General features: G+C 40.7%; 1 protein-coding gene across 9 annotated transcripts in view; it reads left to right on the plus strand.

Moving 5' to 3' along the window:
• Nucleotides 1-21,863, plus strand: part of reln (reelin) — a 515,746-nt gene that overhangs the window by 344,602 nt on the left and 149,281 nt on the right. For all 9 annotated transcript variants that reach the window (XM_046864386.1, XM_046864387.1, XM_046864388.1 and 6 more), the window contains 3 exons: nucleotides 20,461-20,598; nucleotides 20,735-20,921; nucleotides 21,070-21,275. In XM_046864386.1, the coding sequence (XP_046720342.1) occupies nucleotides 20,461-20,598; nucleotides 20,735-20,921; nucleotides 21,070-21,275 (531 nt within the window). The remainder of the gene's footprint in view (nucleotides 1-20,460; nucleotides 20,599-20,734; nucleotides 20,922-21,069; nucleotides 21,276-21,863) is intronic.

Below are 21,863 nucleotides of genomic sequence, written 5' to 3' on the forward strand. Positions count from 1 at the left end.
CTGGCGAATCTCTGCCCTCTACCCAACAAAATGGACGAAGTTCTCCTGCTCTCCCAGACAAATAAGAACTTTTTTAACTCTGCACCATGGTATCAGCTGCTCTGTGTCACACAGAAACCTGGCTGAATTAAGCCAGACAGCACGTTACATCTGCTATTCCAGACAGCACGTTACATCTGCCGGGCTTCCAGCTGTTCAGAGCGGACCACGACACTGATTCAGCAGGGAAATCGTGAGGAGGTGAGACATGCTTTTACATCAATGAAAAGTGGTGTACAGATGTAACAGCCATGAAGAAGTTGTGCTCTCCAGATCTAGGAGTGCTCCTCATCAACTGTAAGCCTTTCTACTAGCCACAGGAGTTTTCCTCTTTCATTCTGGTCAGTGTTTATATTCCTCCGCAAGTGTGTATGAACGTAACGCTGCAACAGCTGGCCGATCGGCTTGCAGACACTAAGCAACAACACCCAGACTCTGCTGTAATCATTGTTGGGGATTTCAATAAAGCAAACCTGGGAACTTTGGGAACTTCCAAAATTCAAACAGCATATTACATGCCCCACCAGAGACAAAAACATTTTGGACCACTGCTACACCACGATAAAGGATGCATATCGCTCCAGCTGCAAAGCTGCTTTAAGACTCTCTGACCACTGCCTGGTTCATCTTCTCCCTGGCAAAATCTCAAATCTGCTAAGTCTGTAGTAAAAAGATGGATCAAAGAAACAGAGCAGGCATTACAAGCCTGTTTTGAGTGCACTGATTGAAGTGTTTTTGAAGCTGCCTCTTCTGATCTGGATGAGCTCATAGACTCTGTAACATCTTATATCAGCTTTTTTGAAGATATATGCATTCCAACCAGGGCGCATTTAACATACAACAATGATACATACAACAAGGAGCTACAAAATCAGCTTTCAGCCAACGCCACTGCTTTAGTGTGGAAAGGCCTGACAGATATCACAAGCTACAAGACACCATCCCCCAGCTTTGTAGGGAATCAACAACTGGTTGATGACCTGAATGAGTTTTACTGTGGATTTGAAACTCCTGGTCTCACACCTTGTACCCTTCATGACCATCTCACAACTGAACCATTAACACCTCCAGCAGCCCCCCTTTTTCCCCTCCTGTACTTCAGATCAGTGAAAATGATGTGCGTTAGGTCTTCAGAAAAACAAAAAAGAATGAAAACACCAGGACCAGATGGACTTTTACCAGCCGGTCTAAGAACCTGTGCTGACCAGCTGGCGTCCATCTTTTCACACATCTTTAACAGATTACTGGAACTGTGTAAAGTGCCTACCTGCTTTAAATGTTCCACCATTGTCCCCATCCCGAATAAACCAAAAATCTCTGGGCTTAATGACCATAGAACTTTTACCCTTACATCTATGTTCATGAAGTCATTTGAGAGATTGGTGTTGGCTTATTTAAAGGACATCACTAGACCCTTGCTAGAACCCCTACCGTTTGCTTACTAAGCAAACAGATCTGTGGACGATGCAGTAAACATGGGACTGCACTTCAACCTGCAGCATCTGGACAATCCAGGAATCCTGTTTGTGGATCTCAGTTCGGCCTTCAACACCATCATCACAACACTCCTCCAGACCAAACTAACCCAGCTATCTGTTCCTATCTCTACCTATTTCTGACAGATAGGCAACAGCTAGTGAGACTGGGTATATTCATGTCAAACAGCTGTACCATCAGCACTGGTGCCTCCCAGGGATGTGTTCTCTCCCCACTGCTCTTTTCTTTGTTCACCAATGTCTACATCTCTACAGACCCCTCTGTAAAGCTCCTGAAGTTTGCAGATGACACTACAGTCATCGACCTCATTAACGACAGTGATGAATCTGCATTTAGAATCAAGGTTTAGCAGCTGGCTGGCTGGTGCAGTCATAACAACCTGGAGCTTAATACACTCAAAACAGTGGAGATAATAATGGATTTCAGGAGACAGACATCAGAAGACAGTCCAAATGGCTAAAAGGATTATTGATGCTCCACTGCCCACTCTACAGGTACTGTACACATCCAGAGTGAGACAAAGGGCCCAGAAAATCACCCTGGATCCTTTACATCCAAGCCATATGTTTTTTTTAACTTTTTAACAGAGCTACAAGTAACAAGACAGACAGACACAGGAAATGTTTTTTCTAAATCTTCTAAATTTTCTAATCTTGATCTAAATCATGAACACTTAAATGCTTTGCCATTGTGCAATAATTAAACATACATGTAATACCACTTTTAATAATCCAATTCTATACTTTTTTGTGCAAGTGCAGGATATACAGTTTTTACATGATTTACATAGTTAAATAGAATAGTAATATAGACTATAAACAGTAATTTAAAGATGTATATGTACTATAAATGTAGTATACAGATAAATATATATGTACTATGAATATAATTACAGATGAATATGAATATATATGTACTATAAACAATAATATACAGATGAATATATATATATATATATATATATATATATATATATATATATAGTATATGTATTGTGAACATAATATACAGATGCCTATTACTATACACAGAGATTTACAGAAGAATGTGAACGGTGAACATAATATATTGCTATTACTATGAACAGAGAACGGGTATATATACAATGGTAATAAGTTAATAGGTAGAGGAATTAGCCTAGCCGCTGTTCATAATATTAACAAGCACAAGATGATAATGTGCATATGGTCAGATGTACTGGAGCACAAGGTTATGATATATGTTATGTGTAGTGCTGAGTGCTTTGTATAATTTGCTTTATATAATCTTAACGTGTACAGTTTTTCCTTTTATACCAACCTCCAACATAGGTTCTTGTTCAGCTCTAGTTGTTAAAAATGGAAGTTGACCCTCCCCCATAGGATTCTCTGGGCATTCCTAATACCCTGATTGGGACCTCCTAAGGATTTACTGGCCCCTTGGTTTGAACTGGACCCTGAAACTGAGTTGGATAAGACTGCTGCCAACCACCTACTACCCTCAAGAGGCCATTGCCATGGATTGGTGGGGCAGTTGTTTTGGTTATGTCCAAGCTGATAACATCCCCAGAACACCCCTGGAGGACCATATGAGGGCTTGTCTCTCACTTTTCCTCCCTGTTGGGGTTTGTTCCAACATTTTGATTTTGGCTGGTTTGTATACACATTGAAACTGGTACAGACTGAGGTGGATTTGCTGAAGAGGTTGTTGGCAGTAAAGGCGGAAACACTTACACTGGGGCTGCTAGAGCCGATACCCTTTCTTTTTCAGAAGCACTTGCAGGTGCCATGACTTCTGTCTTCTCCTCATTTCTAATGGGAGCTTGATACTTTTTCTTTTTTTTTTTTTTTGGCCAATTTTTTCAACTACATCTGTGCCAGCTTTCTCTTGTAAGGTACTACCCAATGACCCAACAACATAATTCACTAGTAAAGGTTAAGGTATGCTGCGTGCTGTGAAATATTACTAAAATGTACTAAAATTTGTTTAGGAATCCAATTTTGACTCTAATCTGACTTCACTTTATAATAAAATTTTTAACTTCCCAGCACCTTAACCAATGAGCTACCACTCCCCCTGTTTTCACATAACCTAGTTTGTCAGGAAGATGGGGTCTGCTAAGGTACAGCACCCTGGAGCAGATAGGGTTAAGTGACTGTGGCAGTGCTGGTGCTTGAACCCATGACCTTATAATCAATAACCCAGAGCCTTAAAGACTGGACCACCACTGCCCTGGTGAACCACCACTACTCACTCACCACTACTCAAACTTTTTTTGACTGTCCACTTTTTCTTTCCTTTTTTATTTTTGCAAACAAAGCTCTCAACTGTTTGTTGTATGAGCAGAGACATGCGTTCCACTTCCTGGCGGGTGCGTCATAGTGCACATGATGCGCTCTTTGACCACTAAGAGCTTCTAAAGAATGATAAAACAAAGAACTCACCCTCATGAGAAATAAAAATCTCCCATATATCATTAGAATCATGAATTTACTTGCTACATTTTCCATCAATCATGTTTTCATAATGCTAATGGCTGGAAATAATATTTGAAATAATAGCTGGTGCGTAGCAGAATGTCACACCTACAATGTCTGGTTGCTTGGACAAATTTCTGCATAACTTTTTTTTTTATCTGGTGGTCTCATTGTATTTGTAACTCAATAGGCTGTAAAACTATGCTTCTTTTTATGTGTATTGAGTGAATTGTATTCCGGTATGTACAATACTTCCACCTAAAGTACTGTGATATCAACAAAGAAATAATCATTCATAATATATTGTTATGGTTTTATTGGACTAAAACTGCTTAATGGCATGTTCAGTGGACTATTATCTTTTAAAATAAACCAGGATTTGCAGCAGTAGACTCGTTTGTGGCTCATTATTAAAAACAGGTATGTTTTTATTGAGATCATATTTCCAATCGCATCGAGACCTTTACAAAGATACCAAACATGAAAAGGTAAGATTCATACACTCCTAAGATATAATAACTAGAGTATGCAAGTATAGTAGCTTGAATTCCAGGAACTTCTAAGTCACCTTTTCATGACCTGGCCATATCCCCAGGAGGGAAAAAGAATAAGTGAAAGGGCAGCTGAACAAATGGCTTTCTCTCTTCAGATTAGAAGCTTTATTGTTTTGTTTCATTGCAGTTCTTGGGGTCTGATCTCATGGGGAGATATGACCATTCTTACAGTTTGTTCCCTGGCCCCGTTGGGCAAACTCAGAGCAGTCCCTGAGTGACCATAATTGAATTGTTTTTTGTCCAAGGTTCAGTGATGTTATAGATGTTGCAAAGATGGTACCTGCAGAGGACTAAGAGTAACAGCAGCATAAACCGAAGTACGTAGTGAATGAATAAGGTGCAAGAGTTAGCAGCATTGGAGCAGAGTGAATAAAAGATGAGGGTGCTGCTAATGACACACCCTCAAATCACCCAATTCCACTAGGTGTAGACATACAGCACCGATTGGATGGATAAGCTGTATAGGATGTTTGCAGTCCTCTTAGCCATGTTTGCCTTCACCTGCGCTTGTTAAGATGATTTTCAGTCTTCAAAATCATATTCTGCTCCATTGTGTCAACCATGGTTTGTGTACCTTTTTCATAGAAATTGTCCTACCACCAGAGGGAGACATCATTGTCTATTGATTTAAGATCTGGCACACTAGTAAAAGAAATGTTTACTAATTGAAAAATATTTTTCTATGGATTTAAGAAACGTTTTTAGATCTTAGTAAAAAAAGGACATCATGAATAAATGTGTGTTGTGTTTAAGGTTTTTATTTTTTGAATGCTGCATTAACTGAACGCTAACATTTGTGGCTTTAAAATTAATTTGCATTAACGTTTATTAACAGCTCTAATTAATATATTAATAAAATACATTATATACAATACAATTAATATATATTACCTATAGAATGTATACAGGGTGAACAACCACCACATAGAACACAAGCGTAGCAAAGATGATAATGATCAGGTGATCGGGAATGTCCCTGTTCTCCGTCGTGTTTACATCTCTGACTCCCTCTGTCTCATCCACATTAGTCATACTTCTTGTTGCTTTTTTTCCTTGTTCGTTGTTAGCTTCGTAAACTAGCCTACGTCTGTGGTGTTTGATAGCCAGGATATTATACACTAGTGGTAGATTAAAAAAGCCATGCATGACAGGAAATAGGTTGACGGGCTGAAAACGGCACACAGTGAGAAGAAAAAAATATTGACATTTCACCAAATAGATTACAACTAAAGTTACAAGGCTGGTTTGAGTAGAACGTACATATATTTGTGTAAAAATGTAATGAGTAAAATGCAAAAGTTGCCAAAAAAATAAACAATGAAGTAGATTACTGATACCAGAGAAATCTACTTAAGTACAGTAACAAAATATTTGTACTTTGTTTCCTCCCACCTCTGTTTGACTGGAATATTAAATAACTCTACCCACACTAGTATTGAGACTTAGTTGCTCTGTATGTCTTTTTCTTGATATTAGAGTACAATATAATATAGGAGCAAACTCATTAGTTACTCTCTTGATAAAATATACTTCTCCAGAATTCATACAAATGTTAATGCTTTAAAAAAATTGGCTTTCCCTCTGGATCACACTTTTTACAACTTACAACTGAAAACACAAATAACACAAAACCAAGGGTTGTTTTTTTTTTAGAAATAGACTGTAAGACCAGGGGAAATACAGTAGGACCACTGATTTACTGTATGGCAATGTAAAGCACACATACGGCGCCACTATGCTACCTGCACTGTGGAAAACACTGCTTCAGTCTCTCTTCAGGCTACAATCTAAAAGTGAGGAGGTTACCCACAAGCACACTCGTTCAGGAAGAGGCAGAGCAGGCTCTGAGAGACTGCTTCAAGAACATAGACTGGTGTGTACTTCAGGGGTCGCTCAGTGGGAACATTGAGGATGTTGTAAACTGCGCTACTGACTACATCAACTTCTGTATGGACATTGTTGTTCAGCTAAGAACTGTATGCTGCTATGCAAACAATAAGCCCTGGATCACAAGTGACCTCAAGGGTCTTCTGAACCAGAAGAAGAGGGCCTTTAAGGATGGTGATCAGCAGGAGTTTAAGCGTGTGTAGAGGGAACTCAAACTCCAGGTCAGGGAAGCAAAGGAGCAGTACAAGAGGAAGCTGGAGCAGATGTTGCAGAATAATGGCATGAAAAAGGTGTGAGATGGGATGAAGATAATCCCCGGAAGCAGCTCAAAGCAGGTGACACAATTGAAGGTTTGACCATCCCAACTCATTCACACCTCATTACACTACACCCACCCCCCAAACCAACTGCAGCACAGAGGAAAATGTCCCTCCATCCATGATCACGGCAGCCGAAGTGTCCAGGGAGCTGAGGAGGCTTTGTCCAGATCTCCACAACTACTGAAGGCCTGTGCGTTAGAGCTGGGAGTCTCTCTACAGCCTGGAACAGGAGATGCTTCCTCGGCTGTGGAGCACATCCAGCCAGTCGCCCTGACGTCTCACGTAATGAATACCATAGAGTGGGTGCTGCTAGATCTCATGCCCTGCAGTTTGTATTCCTGAAGAAGGTGGTAGTGGAGGATGCCATTAACTACATGCTACACCGATCCCTCTCTCACCTGAACAATGGCAGTAGGGCTATGAGAATTAAAGTTTTGGACTTCTCCAGTGCTATCAACACCATCCAGTCAATTCTCCTTAGAGATAAACTAAAAGAGATGGGAGTGGCCTCACACCTGGTGGCGTATATCATAGACTACCTGACAGGCATAAATCAGTATGTGCGACCAGGGGACAGTAGTATGGGAGCACCACAAGGGACTGTGCTCTCTCCAGTCCTGTTCACCATGTACACCTTTCAATACTGCCATGTGCAAGATTTGCAGACAACACTGCTATCATGGGCTGTATCAGGAGGAGACAGGAGGAGGAGTACAGGAAACTGATCCAGGACTGTATGGAGTTTATAAAGACTTACAAATACCTGGGAGTGCAGCCAGATGAATAAATGGACTGCTAACATGGACGCTGTGTGCAGGAGAGAACAGAGCCAGCTGTACTTCCTCAGAAGGGTAGCATCCTTCCATGCCTGCAAAAAGCTGCTGCAGATGTTCTATCAGATTGTTGTGATGAGTGCCCTCTTCTATGCGGTGGTGTGCTGGGAAGGCAGCATCAGGAAGAAGGATGCCTTGTGTATGGACAAGCCGGTGAAGAAGGCAGGCTCGATTGTGGACTCAGTGCTGGACAGCCGGACATCAGGGACAATCCAATGATTCACTGTACAGCATCATCTTCAGGCACTGACAGAATGAGGAGGTAATTCTCCCCATGTCTTGCGGCTCTTTAATTCCACTCGGGGGTGGGGGTGACAGTCCTCACAGTTCTGAACTGTACTACACACTGTACACCATGCACCATAACCCTCCCGTTTGCACAGGGCTTGTCGTTTGTGTACAAATTGACCTGAAGTGCAGCTGAAATATATTTCTAGTCAAGATTTTTTTTTTTTACAAGAAATTGCTAATTTTTATATTTAGTATTCTAATATTCACAGCTTGGTAAAGCCAATTGAGTAAATTTTTGCAAAGACATAAGTGTTGTCGCCTTGTCATATGAGCTTCACCTGTGACTAATAATGGATCAATTAGGTCTCAGGTGTGTATAATAAGAACCACAGTACACTGACCTTCACATCAACTGCAATTAGACCTCTGCAAACATGCATAAGATTCACCCTGAGACTAAAGTTTTGATTATCAAGAGGCTGAAGACCAGATCCACTGCTGATGTGGCAGACACCTTCAATGTGTCTCAGCGTCAAGTACAGAGGATAAAAAAAAGATTTGAAGAGACTGGAGACGTTTTTGACAAGCCCAGGTCAGGCAGACCCCGCAAGACAAAAATCCAAGGCCAGCCCATTTTTCACTGCAGCAGAGCTCCACAAAACCTGATCACCTGAAGACCCTGTGTCAACCAGAACAGTTTGTCGGATTCTGTCTTGAAATGGCCTCCATGGTCGAATCAGTGCACAGAAGCCAGCACTAAACAGAAGACAATTGAAAAACCGTGTGGCATTTGCCAAGGCCCACAGCCTGCTAAAAGGATGGATGCTGGAAAAGTAGCAGTAGGTGGATTTATCAGATGAATCTTCTGCTGAATTACACCACAGTCGGCGCAAATATTGCAGGAGACCTACTGGAGCCTGCATGGATCCGAGATTCACCCAGAAAACAGTAAAGTTTGGTGGTGGAAAAATCATGGTCCATCGCACACTTCCATCTCCACATCAAAGTTCCTCAAGGCGAAGAAGATCAAGATGCTCCAGGATTGGCCAGCCCAGTCACCAGACATGAACATCATTGAGCATATGTGGGGTAGGATGAAAGATGAAGCATGGAATATGAAACCAAAGAATATTGATAAATTCTGGGAGGCATGCAAGTCCTTTAAGCTCATGGAAGTCATACACGATATTAAATATGGATCTCACAACACTACTACTTAATTTGCTGACATTTTTGTGTTTGCAGTACATTTGTTAAATTTCTGTATAGGCGACAAAACTTTCTGTCTTGATTAAATGATAAACCTTTTTTCAGTGAAACTAATTTATTTCAGTGAATTAAACATAATTTGGGAGGGTTTTAGCTTTATATATTAGCTATTTCTAAGACCAATTGATTAATTAAGTCAGGTTAATAGCAGGTGTTTCTACAAAATAGATAAGCGACAAGACTTTTGTCAGGGACTGTATACTAAAGCACCAGGGCCATCTGCCTGCCCTGGCTCCAGGCCTATCCTGCAGACAATATCAGTAAAATATGTTTTGGCTAATTTAAAAAAAGATTTAACAAATGTACTAGCAAAGTAGAAAAAAAAAACAAAAATGAATAAACTAAGTATATACAGTAATCCAGGGTTGTGATGTCAAAGAATCAGGCTTTATTTAAGCCGAAACAAAGTCAGGCATTTCCATGAAAGTTCCCCAAAAACACAGTAAATGCACAGTCTTTTTTTTATATTCTTCTACAAACTAGGTAACAGCCCCATTTGTTGTTTGCCAACCTTCACTGCATCAGCTACCCTTATCGTCACCTAGCCTTGGTAATTTAAATTTAACAAAACAATTGTATTGGAACACATCCTGCTCAATAAAAGCCAGTATAAAAAGTAAAAAATACCATAGATGCTCTGGCATGACCTTAAATAGGCCGTTTATGGTAAAAAAATGTTCAACGTAGCTAAATTAGAATAATTCTCCAAAGAAGAGTGGGCCAAAATTCCTTCATAGTAATCTGAACTCCTTGCCAGTTATTGCAAACTCTTGATTGCAGTTGTTGTTGCCAATGATGGCACAACCAGTTATTAGGTTTAGGGAGCAATTACTTTTTCACATAGGGCAAGGCAGGTTTGGACAGCCTTTGTAGCAACTGTTGATTCTCTGTCTGAGCTTAAAACAAGGGGTGAAAGCACTATTCCTGTAACGTGCACAGCTTAGACAAGTGCTATCTTTGGTGTATGTCAGTGAGGGTGACTCCATGTTTTTTGTTTCTTGTGTTTTGTTTGATTGCTGCACATTATTTAATAATTTATCTGTACTTCCATCCACTCACATACTTACTACATGACATTATACGAGACCAATATAATGGATACAGCAGACATTTTCTGTCCCGGAAATCCTCGTGTAGAAGAAATCACGAAGGAGATCGCTAAGATCAGAGCATCTCCTACCAGCTAAGTAATTGAAAGCACTCTGAAGGATTGTAATGTGACCATTCATAGAGGAACTGAATGACTCAAATACAACAATCAGTCATGCCTCATTCCTTCTCCTTTTCCTCCATGCTCTGTATTTGTGTGTTTTTTTTTTTTTTTTTAATTTCAGTAATATATCCGGTGAAACAGCCATTTTTTGTGTGTGTGTGTGTTTGTGTGTGTGTGTGAAAGAGATTTTTAAAACACAAAATTTATACAAATTTGATCAGTTAAATTAATTAAATTAGGTTTAATAATATTAATACGTTTTTGTATACAGAAAATTGACAGTGTGCATGCAAATAAGAGCTAACTGTCCATTCACCTGCACAGTGCTCCATTTACACAATATATTTTCTTAAATGTTACTAGGTTCCCAGTCTTTTTATATTAGAGATATTTAACAAAAATTCTTGATTTTAATAGAGCTGTTGTTACTGTAACTGCACTATCGTTTGCTTTATGTTTGATCTTGTTTTTTCTACTCAAGTAAATAAACATTTTTGCTTGGCTTAAGATGTAGTTTAGAAATTTACATTTTTCTTAAATTTTTCTTGTGTACTTTCCCCCCAAAATAAGTCTGTTTTGAAAAATAATTATTCAAATCGATAAATATAGTCTGTCAGAGAATAGAAAGCGGTATAAGTCTAGAGCACTCTGCAAAGCATGAAAAAGTCAAAAGGACAATCCTGATTCGTATTTGTACATAATTTAGAGATTAAAAACATTGCTACAATCCCGTGCAAAATTCTCCGTGCAAAAAAAAAGTCTTTTTTTTTTGTTACTGGTAGCTTTTATAAAGTTCTCTACTGTAGTAGTTGTTGTTCAGTTACCATGTTAATATTTACTTTTTTATTAAAAACTTTTACAAAAGCTAATTTTTTTTTTTCCAGAAACAGTGTAAAAGTCCATATTAGTAATGTCCTTGTAGTTTAAAAAATGACCAGTGTGTCCATCCAGCTCTGGCAATATTGGTAGCTCAGGAAAGGTGTCTCCATCATCTAGTTCTTCTGTTCCATCATAGTACTCCATTAACATTGCTTTTTTCTTTGGTGAGAGTCGATTTCTCCATTTTTGGAGTAGTTGTGTTGTGATTCCTTTTGATTTCACACCTAGCTTCTCAGCTGTTTGTTCTACTTTTTAGAAGGTTGGTCTAGCAATATTCACCAGTTGACCAAGCAGGATTATTCCAGATTTAAGTATGGTTTCGCTAAGCGCATTAATTGTCACATTTGGTTTGGTGGTTCCTCCAGCAGCCAGTGAATGATTGCAGCATCAGTATTTTTTAGTATTTTAAAGGGTTTCCATATTTTGAATAGGCTCTAATAGAAATCTGGTATAAGAGAGACATAGATTAGATATAAGGATAGATAGACACTAGAAATAAAGACTTATCCAGTTTTAGACATCTCAGAGTCTTTAGAATCACAATGGTGACTGTGTTCCAGTTAAAGCATGCTGAGCTGTCCAGAAACGTCTGTAGAAAATTACAATGAAATGGAGCGATCCTGCATTGTAGGTGCACTAAGCCCTGTCCCCCCTCTTCTTTAGGAAGGTAGAGAATGGTTTGAGGTAACCAGTGCAGTTTGTCCCAGAAGAAGTCAACTAGTATTGCTTGGATTTTTTCTACCAGTTCTAGTGGCGGGTCAACATGCTCTTGCCATAAGTACTTGTGTTCTACTTGATTAAAAGATTTTTTTGGTTTAGAGGAATCAAGCCTACGTTCAAACTGTATTAATCTGAGATATCAAAAATGTCTCTGAACAGTAAAATATTATCAAATATGGTTCTTCCTAGTACACAGTGCATTTCATCTGGGTGTATTATTTCTTCTAGGACACTTCCCAGTCTTGTTGCTAGTGTCTTCGACAATAACTTTAAATCATAGAACGATAGAAATTCTCCATTTTCTGAGTGTAAGTTGTGAATAAAATGACTTCCAATTCTTTTAAGGTTTTAAGGTTAAAACAAATCTTGAAGTTGCATCCATTTAGTCTATGTTAAGGAACCATGCTATTACTAATGCTCCTTGTGCTTTGGAATTTAGAAGGTCTGCAAGCATTTTTTTTTCTTGTTCTTTAGGGTTTGGATATAATTTGCATTGTTTATTTTTACTTTTCTAGGCTGTCTATTGACTTTATATATTTTTTTGACATTGTAATTGTGTTGTTGACATAATTGTTTTATTTAAATTTTTCCATAGTACCACCATTGCTGTACATGGACTAAATCAGACTTTTCTTTTTTTAATTATTTCATTAAAAAAAGTAGCGCTATTTCTTAAAGACTGATTGTCTAATATTGTTGTGTTAAACAGCCAGTAGGCCCTTTTGGTTTAATATTACTAAAACTTGCTCTACATAAATCCAGAATTAGATTACTAAATCCATCTGGATTTAAAAGACAGCTATTAATCGTGTTTAGTTGGTGCTTAAAGGCATATAACCAATCGTCTTCCGAGGGACAAAATTGTATTGCTTGCATCCACCCATGTATAGTGTTTTTCTACTTGGTTAAGAAGTCTCCAAACATCATTCAGCTGATGCTTATATATTATCTGCATGAGTCATTTGCGAGAAGGCATGTGCAGTTCTACGCGGTTACGATCAATATCTTCGAAGGGTGCAATTTAAATCTCCACATAAATAATAAAAAACCTTTAGAGTGACACATTTCTAGAGTCTCTTTACAGGCAAAGTAGGGGCATATACAAATATAAAAGAGCATATTTTTAAAAACAGGCTTTAACTTTTAACATGTCTTTTACCATTTCTTCTGCACTGTATAAAATGGAAGTAGTGTTCTTAGAGAATAAAATTGCAACTCCTCCACTTGTGGATGAAAAATGACTTAGACAGGATGTCACCACCCATTGGTGTGTCCAACCAATTTAATTATTTTTATCACTGTGTGTCTCTTGAAATAACAAAATGTCTATTTTATTCTGCTATATTTTTACAAAGAGTATTGCTCACTTTTTGCTATCTTTGCACCATTTATGTTTAAAGATGCAATGCAAAAAGCTCCCTTGACAAAACAGAGGATGGTAAAAAGCAGTACGTAGCCAAATACTGACATAAAAAACATTCTTAACATTTTCAGACATTTCAGACAAAGGCCTTCTTCGTTGTTTACCAGAAAGTTTAGTTTTGTTAAAATTTTCTTTGAGTGAAAAATTTTAATCTTTTCTAAACCTTTTCATTCATTAATCTTCTTATTGCCTCCAATAGTATTTTTGACTTTAAAAAATTGTCATTTATGTTGACTATCTTCCAGCTTTTTGTTATTTAAAAAAAAACAAACAAAAAAATATTTTGCATTTAGTCAGGTCTTTTGACAGAGAACTAAGTCTCAGTCACTTTCTATATCACAATCATTCCCACTATTGATCACATTTTTCACATTTTCCTTTCTTTTTGTTAAAGTTTTAAACATCCCCTCCCACTAGGGGGTCTGTGTTGTCAAGGTTATTCTTCAGTTTATTTGTTGGCAGTTTATTTGTTGGTTTGTTTTGGTTTGTTATTTTATTCATTAATCTGGACCTCATCATCATTCTCTTTTTTCTTTTGACATGGACATGTGTGCACAAAGTGCCTTGCTTGTCCACAACCAAAACATCTTATCCCCTCTGTTGGGACATAGTTTACATAATCGAATCCATCAATTGTGAAATTTAATGTGCATGTCTTTTTGTTGTTCAATATCATGTATGTACATTTTCTAAAAGACACGTCTTACTAGGTACGACTTGCTTTCTTGAAGGGGTTGCTAGCGCTAGTACATTGTAGTGAGAACCATTAATGTCAGTGCCTTTCATCACCAACTTCATTGCTTTCTTCACTGTGTTTAAAAATAAGACCACGGCACTGTTCATCATGGACGCAGTTACTATATTCTCAAATCCGAACACGTTATTCCAGGCTCCAGTCTTCCACACTCACCCCACACACAATTTTTATTTAGTGGCATCACGTTAAAGAGTGAAAAGCCTTAGAGCTGGTGGAAACCATTTCTCCAGCTGAAGAATATGCCCCAGCACCGTCCCCTATGCCATGTGGGGGTTGGTGATCTTTTAAGGGATTTGTCCATTCTTTTTTGTTATACAGTCATCCACCAATAATTTGAGGTTAGGAAAATTTGCGGGTTCTCATTTGGAACCTAACTAACAGCAAGTTGCAGATTATGTTGCGGGAATCTGCAGAGGGACCAAATGCAGAGGGATCAAATGTTCATGAACGCTACGATGTTTTCGCTAACAAATGTAATGCGTTTTTTTTAAACACATTATTGTATTAAAGTGTCAACCCAGCCATTATGGATGCACAAGCCAGTGCACTCTTAGTGCCGGTCCCAAGCCCGGGTAAATGGGGAGGGTTGCGTTAGGAAGGGCATCCAGCGTTAAATATGTGCCAAATCAAATATGCGGATCACAAATGAGAATTTCATACTGGATCGGTCGAGGCCCGGGTTAACAACGACCGCCACAGGTATCGTTAGCCGACAGGGTACCGGTGGAAATTGGGCTACTGTTGGCCGAAGGAGGAGAAGGAGAGGAGGAAGACGTCTACAGAGACGGCAGGGAAAGGAGCAGTGCAGGAGAGTGGAGGTTCGGGTTGGTACTTTAAATGTTGGTACTATGACGGGTAAAGGGAGAGAGATAGCTGATATGATGGAGAGGAGAAAGGTAGATATGCTGTGTGTTCAGGAGACCAAGTGGAAAGGGAGTAAGGCCAGGAACATTGGAGGTGGATTTAAACTGTTTTATCATGGTGTGGATGGAAAGAGAAATGGTGTAGGGGTGATTCTGAAGGAAGAGTACAGTAAGAGTGTAGTGGAGGTGAAGAGAGTTTCTGATAGGGTGATGATCGTGAAGGTGGAAGTTGAAGGATGATGATAAATGTCATCAGTGCCTATGCTCCACAAGTTGGCTGTGAGATGGAGGAGAAGGAAAGATTCTGGAGTGAATTAGATGAAGTGGTAGATGGTGTACCTAGGAAAGAACGATTGGTGATTGGGGCAGACTTTAATGGGCATGTAGGTGAAGGGAACAGAGGTGATGAGGAGGTGATGGGTAGGTATGGTTTTAAGGAGAGGAATGTGGAAGGGCAGATGGTGGTAGATTTTGCTAAAAGGATGGAAATGGCAGTGGTGAACACTTATTTTAAGAAGAAGGAGGATCATAGGGTGATGTATAAGAGTGGAGGAAGGTGCACACAGGTGGACTATGTGCTATGCAGGAGATGCAACCTGAAGGAGATTGGAGACTGTAAGGTGTTGGCAGGGGACAGTGTAGCTAGACAGCATCGGATGGTGGTCTGTAGGATGGTTTTGGAGGCGAAGAAGAAGAGGAGGAGAGTGAGGACTGAAAGAAGAATAAGATGGTGGAAACTGAAGGAGGAAGAGTGTAGTGTGAGGTTCAGGGAAGAGGTCAGACAGAGGCTCAGTGGTGTTAAGGAGGTGTTGGATGATTGGGCAACTACTGCAGGAGTGATGAGGGAGGCAGCTAGAAAAGTACTTGGTGTGACATCTGGAAATAGAAAGCAAGACAAGGAGACGTGGTGGTGGAATGAGGAAGTGCAGGAGAGCATAAGGAGAAAGAGGTTGGCAAAACAGAAGTGGGATAGACAGAGTGATGAGAAAAGTAGGCAGGAGTACAAGGAGATGCGGCAGCAGGTTAAGAGGATGTGGCGAAAGCCAAGGAAAAGGCATATGAGGAGCTGTATGAGAGGTTGGACACTAAGGAAGGAGAAAAGGATTTATACCGATTGGCCAGGCAGAGGGACCGAGCTGGAAGGATGTACTGCAAGTTAGAGCAGTAAAGGATGGAGAGGGAAATGTGTTGACTAGTGAGGAGAGTGTGTTGAGAAGGTGGAGGGAGTATTTTGAGCAGCTGATGAATGAGGAAAATCAGAGAGAGAGAAGGTTGGATGATGTGGAGTTGGTGAAGCAGGATGTAGATAGGATTAGTAAGGAGGAAGTGAGAGCAGCAATTAAGAGGATGAAGAGTGGAAAGTCGGTTGGACCAGATGACATACCGGTAGAAGCGTGAGATGTTTAGGAGAGATGGCAGTGGAGTTTTGACCAGATTGTTTAACAGGATTTTGGAAGGTGAGAAGATGCCTGAGGAATGGAGAAGTGTGCTGGTACCGATCTGTAAGCATAAAGGAGATGTGCAGTCTTGCAGTAACTACAGGGGAATTAAATTGATCAGTCACACCATGAAGTTATGGGAAAGAGTAGTGGAAGCCAGGCTGAGAGAAGAGGTGACCATCTGTGAGCAACAGTATGGTTTCATGCCGAGGAAGAGCACCACAGATGCCTTATTTGCTTTGAGAATGTTGATGGAGAAGTATAGAGAAGGACAGAAGGAATTGCATTGTGTATTTGTGGATTTAGAGAAGGCGTACGACAGGGTGCCAAGAGAGGAGTTGTGGTATTGTATGAGGAAGTCAGGTGTGACGGCAATGAAGTGTGCAGTAGGTACGACAGACTGGTTCAGGGTGAAGGTTAGACTGCATCAAGGATCGGCCCTGAGCCCTTTCCTGTTTGCAGTGGTGATGGACAGGTTGACGGACGAGGTCAGACAGGAGTCTCCCTGGACTATGATGTTTGCGGATGATATTGTGATTTGTGGTGAGAGTAGGGAGCAGGTTGAGAAGAGCCTGGAGAGGTGGAGGTATGCGCTGGAGAGAAGGGGAATGAAACTCAGTAGGAGTAAGACAGAGTACATGTGTGTGAATGAGAGGGAGGGCAGTGGAGTGGTGCGGTTGCAGGGAGAAGAGCTGGAGAAGGTGGAGGAGTTCAGGTACCTGGGGTCAACAGTGCAAAGTAATGGAGAGTGTGTTAGAGAAGTGAAGAAAAGAGTGCAGGCAGGGTGGAGTGGGTGGAGAAGAGTGACAGGAGTGATTTGTGATAGAAGGGTATCTGCAAAAATGAAAGTTTATACGACTGTGGTGAGACCTGCGATGTTGTATGGATTAGAGACAGTGGCATTGAGTAAAAGACAGGAGGTGGAGCTGGAGGTAGCAAAACTGAAGATGTTAAGGTTTTCGTTGGGAGTGACAAGGATGGATAAGATTAGAAATGAGTTTATTAGCGGGACAGCGCATGTAGGATGTTTTGGTGACAAGGTGAGGAAGGCGAGCTTGAGATGGTTTGGACATGTGCAGAGGAGGGACATGAATTATATTGGTAGAACAATGCTGAGGATGGAGCCACCAGGTAGGAGGAAAAGAGGTAGGCCAAGGAGGAGGTTCATGGATGTGGTGAGGGAAGACATGCAGGTAGTTGGTGTAAAAGAGGCAGATGTAGAGGACAGGGTGGTATGGAGACGGATGATCCGCTGTGGCGACCCCTAATGGGAGCAGCCGAAAGAAGAAGACGAAGAATTGTATTAAAGTGTCAATGTCTAGATGAATTCTGTAAGGTACCATAGTGGCTGCGGGGGTGCATCCAAAATTTGTGGATTTTTGGAACTTCCGGGGCGGGGGTTGGGGGGCTTAGACTGTAACCAAATCAAATCAAATCTAATTTTATTTGTCACATACACATACATACAGAGTACGACATGCAGTGAAATGCTTTGTATGACTGTCCGGCATAAGGGAATAGGATTGGGAAGAAATAAAACAAAGAAAAAAAGAAGGCAAATAAATAAAGAGAATAAAGAGAATACCCCCACGAGTTCTGGGGGACCACAGTATAGCGCTTTCTTTTTTATTTTATTTTATTTTTAAGACTTATGGACGAGAGCAAAACGCTGAGCACACTCGCCCACAAAAACATGCTCTTCCTCCCAGCATACAGAGAGAGAGAGATACACCATTTTTTAAAGGAGATAGTATAGTCTGCAATTAAAATCTATAAAATTTGATTCAAAAGTCTAAAACAGCAATCCTCACATTCATAACCCATTTCATTTTTGAATTTTTATCAACCAAGTCATGAGTTGGTTTCCTCAGAATCCAAGATGGCGGCATGGCAGTAGTTCGCAGCGGCCGCTCTGGACCCAAAATGGTGCTACTTTCACTTTGTAGCCTGCCTTACGCAACATATGGACATCGGTGTCCATGTGTACCACTGCCAAACACCCAAAGAAATCAGAAACAACCCCAACAACAAAATAAATGATGATCTGTGGCAGAAGCTATGTGACCTCGGTGTGCTTCGAGAACCAGGCCTCCAGACCACGGCAACGCCTGCGGCGGATGGACAGAGGAGAGGAAATCGAAAGCGCTGCACGAGGAAGCAGAAGCGTGGAAAGCGAGCGGGGGCTAGTGCTAGGCTAAAAGCTAACCCTAGCGGGCCTGCTCTACCATAAATACTGCTGGCAAATGTCTGCTCCCTGGACAATAAATTGGACTACATCTGACTCCAACAAGCTAATCGGCATGAGTACAGACACTGCTGCGTCTTTGTGTTCACTGAGACGTGGCTGAGCGACAGAGTTTCGTACACCAGCATTCAGCTGGATAGGCTAGCTGCGTTTCGTGCAGACAGAAATGCAGCTCTGTGCAGCAAGACTCGTGGCAGCGGTCTGTGTGTTTACATCAACACGGAATGGTGTAAGAACTCTGTGTTTGTTTCCACCTACTGCTCATCACTGTTGAAGTTTATGGTTGTGAGATGCAGACCTTTTTATTTACCCCGGGAATTCACCACCGCTATTGCGCTCGGAGTGTACATACCACCTAGCGCTAATTCTAAGGAAGCCCTCAGCGTACTTTACGGGACCAGCAGCGAACTACAAAACACACACCCTGACGGATTGTTTATTGTCGCCGGAGATTTCAATTAGCGCTAAGCCCCGTCCCTCAGACCACATCTTTGCAGGATCCATGTCTGCTCTCCAGGACTGCTTTGAATGCACGGACTGGGAAGCTGCAACCAATGGCGATTTCATCAACTTGGAAGAGTACACGTCAACAGTGACCAGCTACAAAGGCAAGTGCATTGATGACGTGACCATCTCCAAGACCATCACTACACGCTCCAACCAGAAGCCGTGGATGACCATTAAGGTGCGTGCACTGCTAAAAACAAGAGACTCCGCCTTTAGAGCAGGGGACAAGATGTCCCTAAAGACAGCAAGGGCCAAATTGTCCCGTGCCATCCGAGAGGCGAAGCGCGCACATGCCAAGAGAATTTACGGCCACAGCAGAGACACCCGGCACATGTGGCAGGGCATCCAGGCAATCACAAACTACAAGACGACATCACCTGCTTGTGACCGTGACACCTCCCTCCCAGATCCGCTAAACGACTTCTATGCTCGGTTTGAGGTGAAGAACAACACTGTGGCGAGGAAGACCTTCGCTCCTCCCAGTGACCAGGTGCTCGGTCCAGGTGTGACCAATCTGTACAACCCGGACTCAACACACACTCATACTCACTTCGCACACATGACTTCAGTACCACCCACATTACATCACCTCATTACCATAAACTTTTTAAATGCTTTCTTTGCACATCTTTTCTGAACTGCTGCTATATTGCTCATTTGCGCAACAATTTTGTTTACATTTTGTACTGTTCAATTTTGTTCACTTTGTCTTGTCACAACAGGTTTTTGTGTTTTGTGTTTTTGTCCTGCACCGTCTTGTGTTGTCTTGAACTGTTTGGTGTTGTCTTTGCACTGTTTGCACCAGGTTGCACACATGCACTTTATGTGGTGAGGACACTTACTATTCCTTAGCTCTGTGTTTTCTGTTCCTGTGATTATTGTTGTATGTAGCATCAGGGTTCTGGAGGAGCATTGTTTCATTTCACTGTGTACTGCGTCGGCTACATATGGTGGAAATGACAATAAAAGCTTCTTAACTTGACTTGACTTGAATAAAGGAAAATCACTTGAGAGAGAGTGAGAGAGAGACATGAGGAGAGTGTGTGTGAGAGAGAGATAGAGAGAGAGAGCGAGCACATTTTAAGCACTTAGAACATGTAACACAGAAGGTTCCAAGTAAAAGCATAGGCTGCACTTTCAGGTCCAGAGTTTAAGTTTAAGAAAGTGTTTATTCAGTTGATTTGTGACAACAAAAAAATCCATGCAAAACAAAAATCCCAAAAACATAAAGAACAACTGATTAATGTTATTGATTAGCCTCTGAAACCATGTTCTTTGTATTATGCTGATTAATTTATTTTTGTTGTTTTTTGTTTTTTTTCATTTAGGTCTAGTGCCACAAGATTTCGCTGGATCCAAAACTTCTACAGTGAGCAAGATGAGTGGGCCTTAGATAATATCTACATTGGGCAGCAGTGTCCTCTAATGTGCAATGGGCATGGCTGGTGTGACCATGGTCACTGCAGGTCCGTCTTTGTATGACATAAGTTGGTATGGCAATTTTGTATTGCCATATACCATAAACAATATATGCAAAATAAAATTTGCTGCTGCAAAGGTCTTAGAATTTGCTGTGTTTTTCCCATTGCATTCTCCCTCTAGGTGTGATGATGGCTTTTCTGGTACAGATTGCCAGCCTAACTCACCGTTGACATCCAGTGTGTTGTCAGATTTTGAGTCCCTGGAATTACTAAAGACCACATGGCAGGAGGTTATTGGTGGGGTGGTGGTGACCCCTGACGAGGGTTGTGGTGTTGTATCATCTGGATCGTCTTTGTATTTTAGCAAGGTCTGTAATGAATGTTATATTGAAAAATTGTAAGTAGATCTTAAATAGTTTTAAGTAAATTGTGTCAACTGTTGTTATGAATGAAAGTAATTTTAAATGTCATTTAAAAGTTAATTTTAACATCATATTGAAACTGATTTTTGTACAGGCTGGATTGAGACAGCTAGTCAGCTTGAACTTGGATACAGAATGGGCAGAGTTTGTGCAATTCTACTTGCGTGTGGGTGGTGACTGGGCCGAGTGTAATCAACCTGACAGCAGGGAGGAGGGCGTGCTTCTCCAATATAGTAACAATGGGGGCATTACCTGGGGTCTGATTGCAGAACTGTACTTCACTGACTTTACCAAGCCTCGGTAAGGTGTTTTAAAATTCTCAGTATTAACACATATTGTATTGAGGTACATTTTTACCCATTTTCAAGTTATAATACAGTGTCTCACAAAAATGAGTACAACCCTAACCCTCAGATGTCAGCAACCATTTTAGTTTATCTTCTCAAAGGACACTACTATATTAATGACACTTGAATATATTTTAGAGTATTTAATGTGCAGGTTGTCTAGCAGTATAGATTTACTGTCCGCAAAAAAAACTTAACATACCGCCATTATTGTCAAAATATGGCAACAAAAGTGGGTAAACTGTCAAAACCTGTGTCCAAATTGTCAATATTTGTGTGAGTACTGTATAGCACTGCCTTAATTCCCCATGGCATGTAATTTACCAGAGCTGCACAGGTTGTTGTTGGGATCCTCTGCCACTCCTCCATAATTGCATCACGGAGCAGTTGCATGTAAGACACATGCTGGACACCATCTGAGCCAAACAAGTTTATCTTAGTCTCATCAGAAAAAAGGACATGGTTCAGGTAATTTATGTTCTTGAACAGGTTATTTTGAGAAAAATGTTCAGAAAATGGGCTTTCTTGTGAGCCAGCTTCA

This window comes from Silurus meridionalis, chromosome 13, assembly GCF_014805685.1.
Source record: "Silurus meridionalis isolate SWU-2019-XX chromosome 13, ASM1480568v1, whole genome shotgun sequence".
Taxonomy (NCBI): Eukaryota; Metazoa; Chordata; class Actinopteri; order Siluriformes; family Siluridae; genus Silurus; species Silurus meridionalis.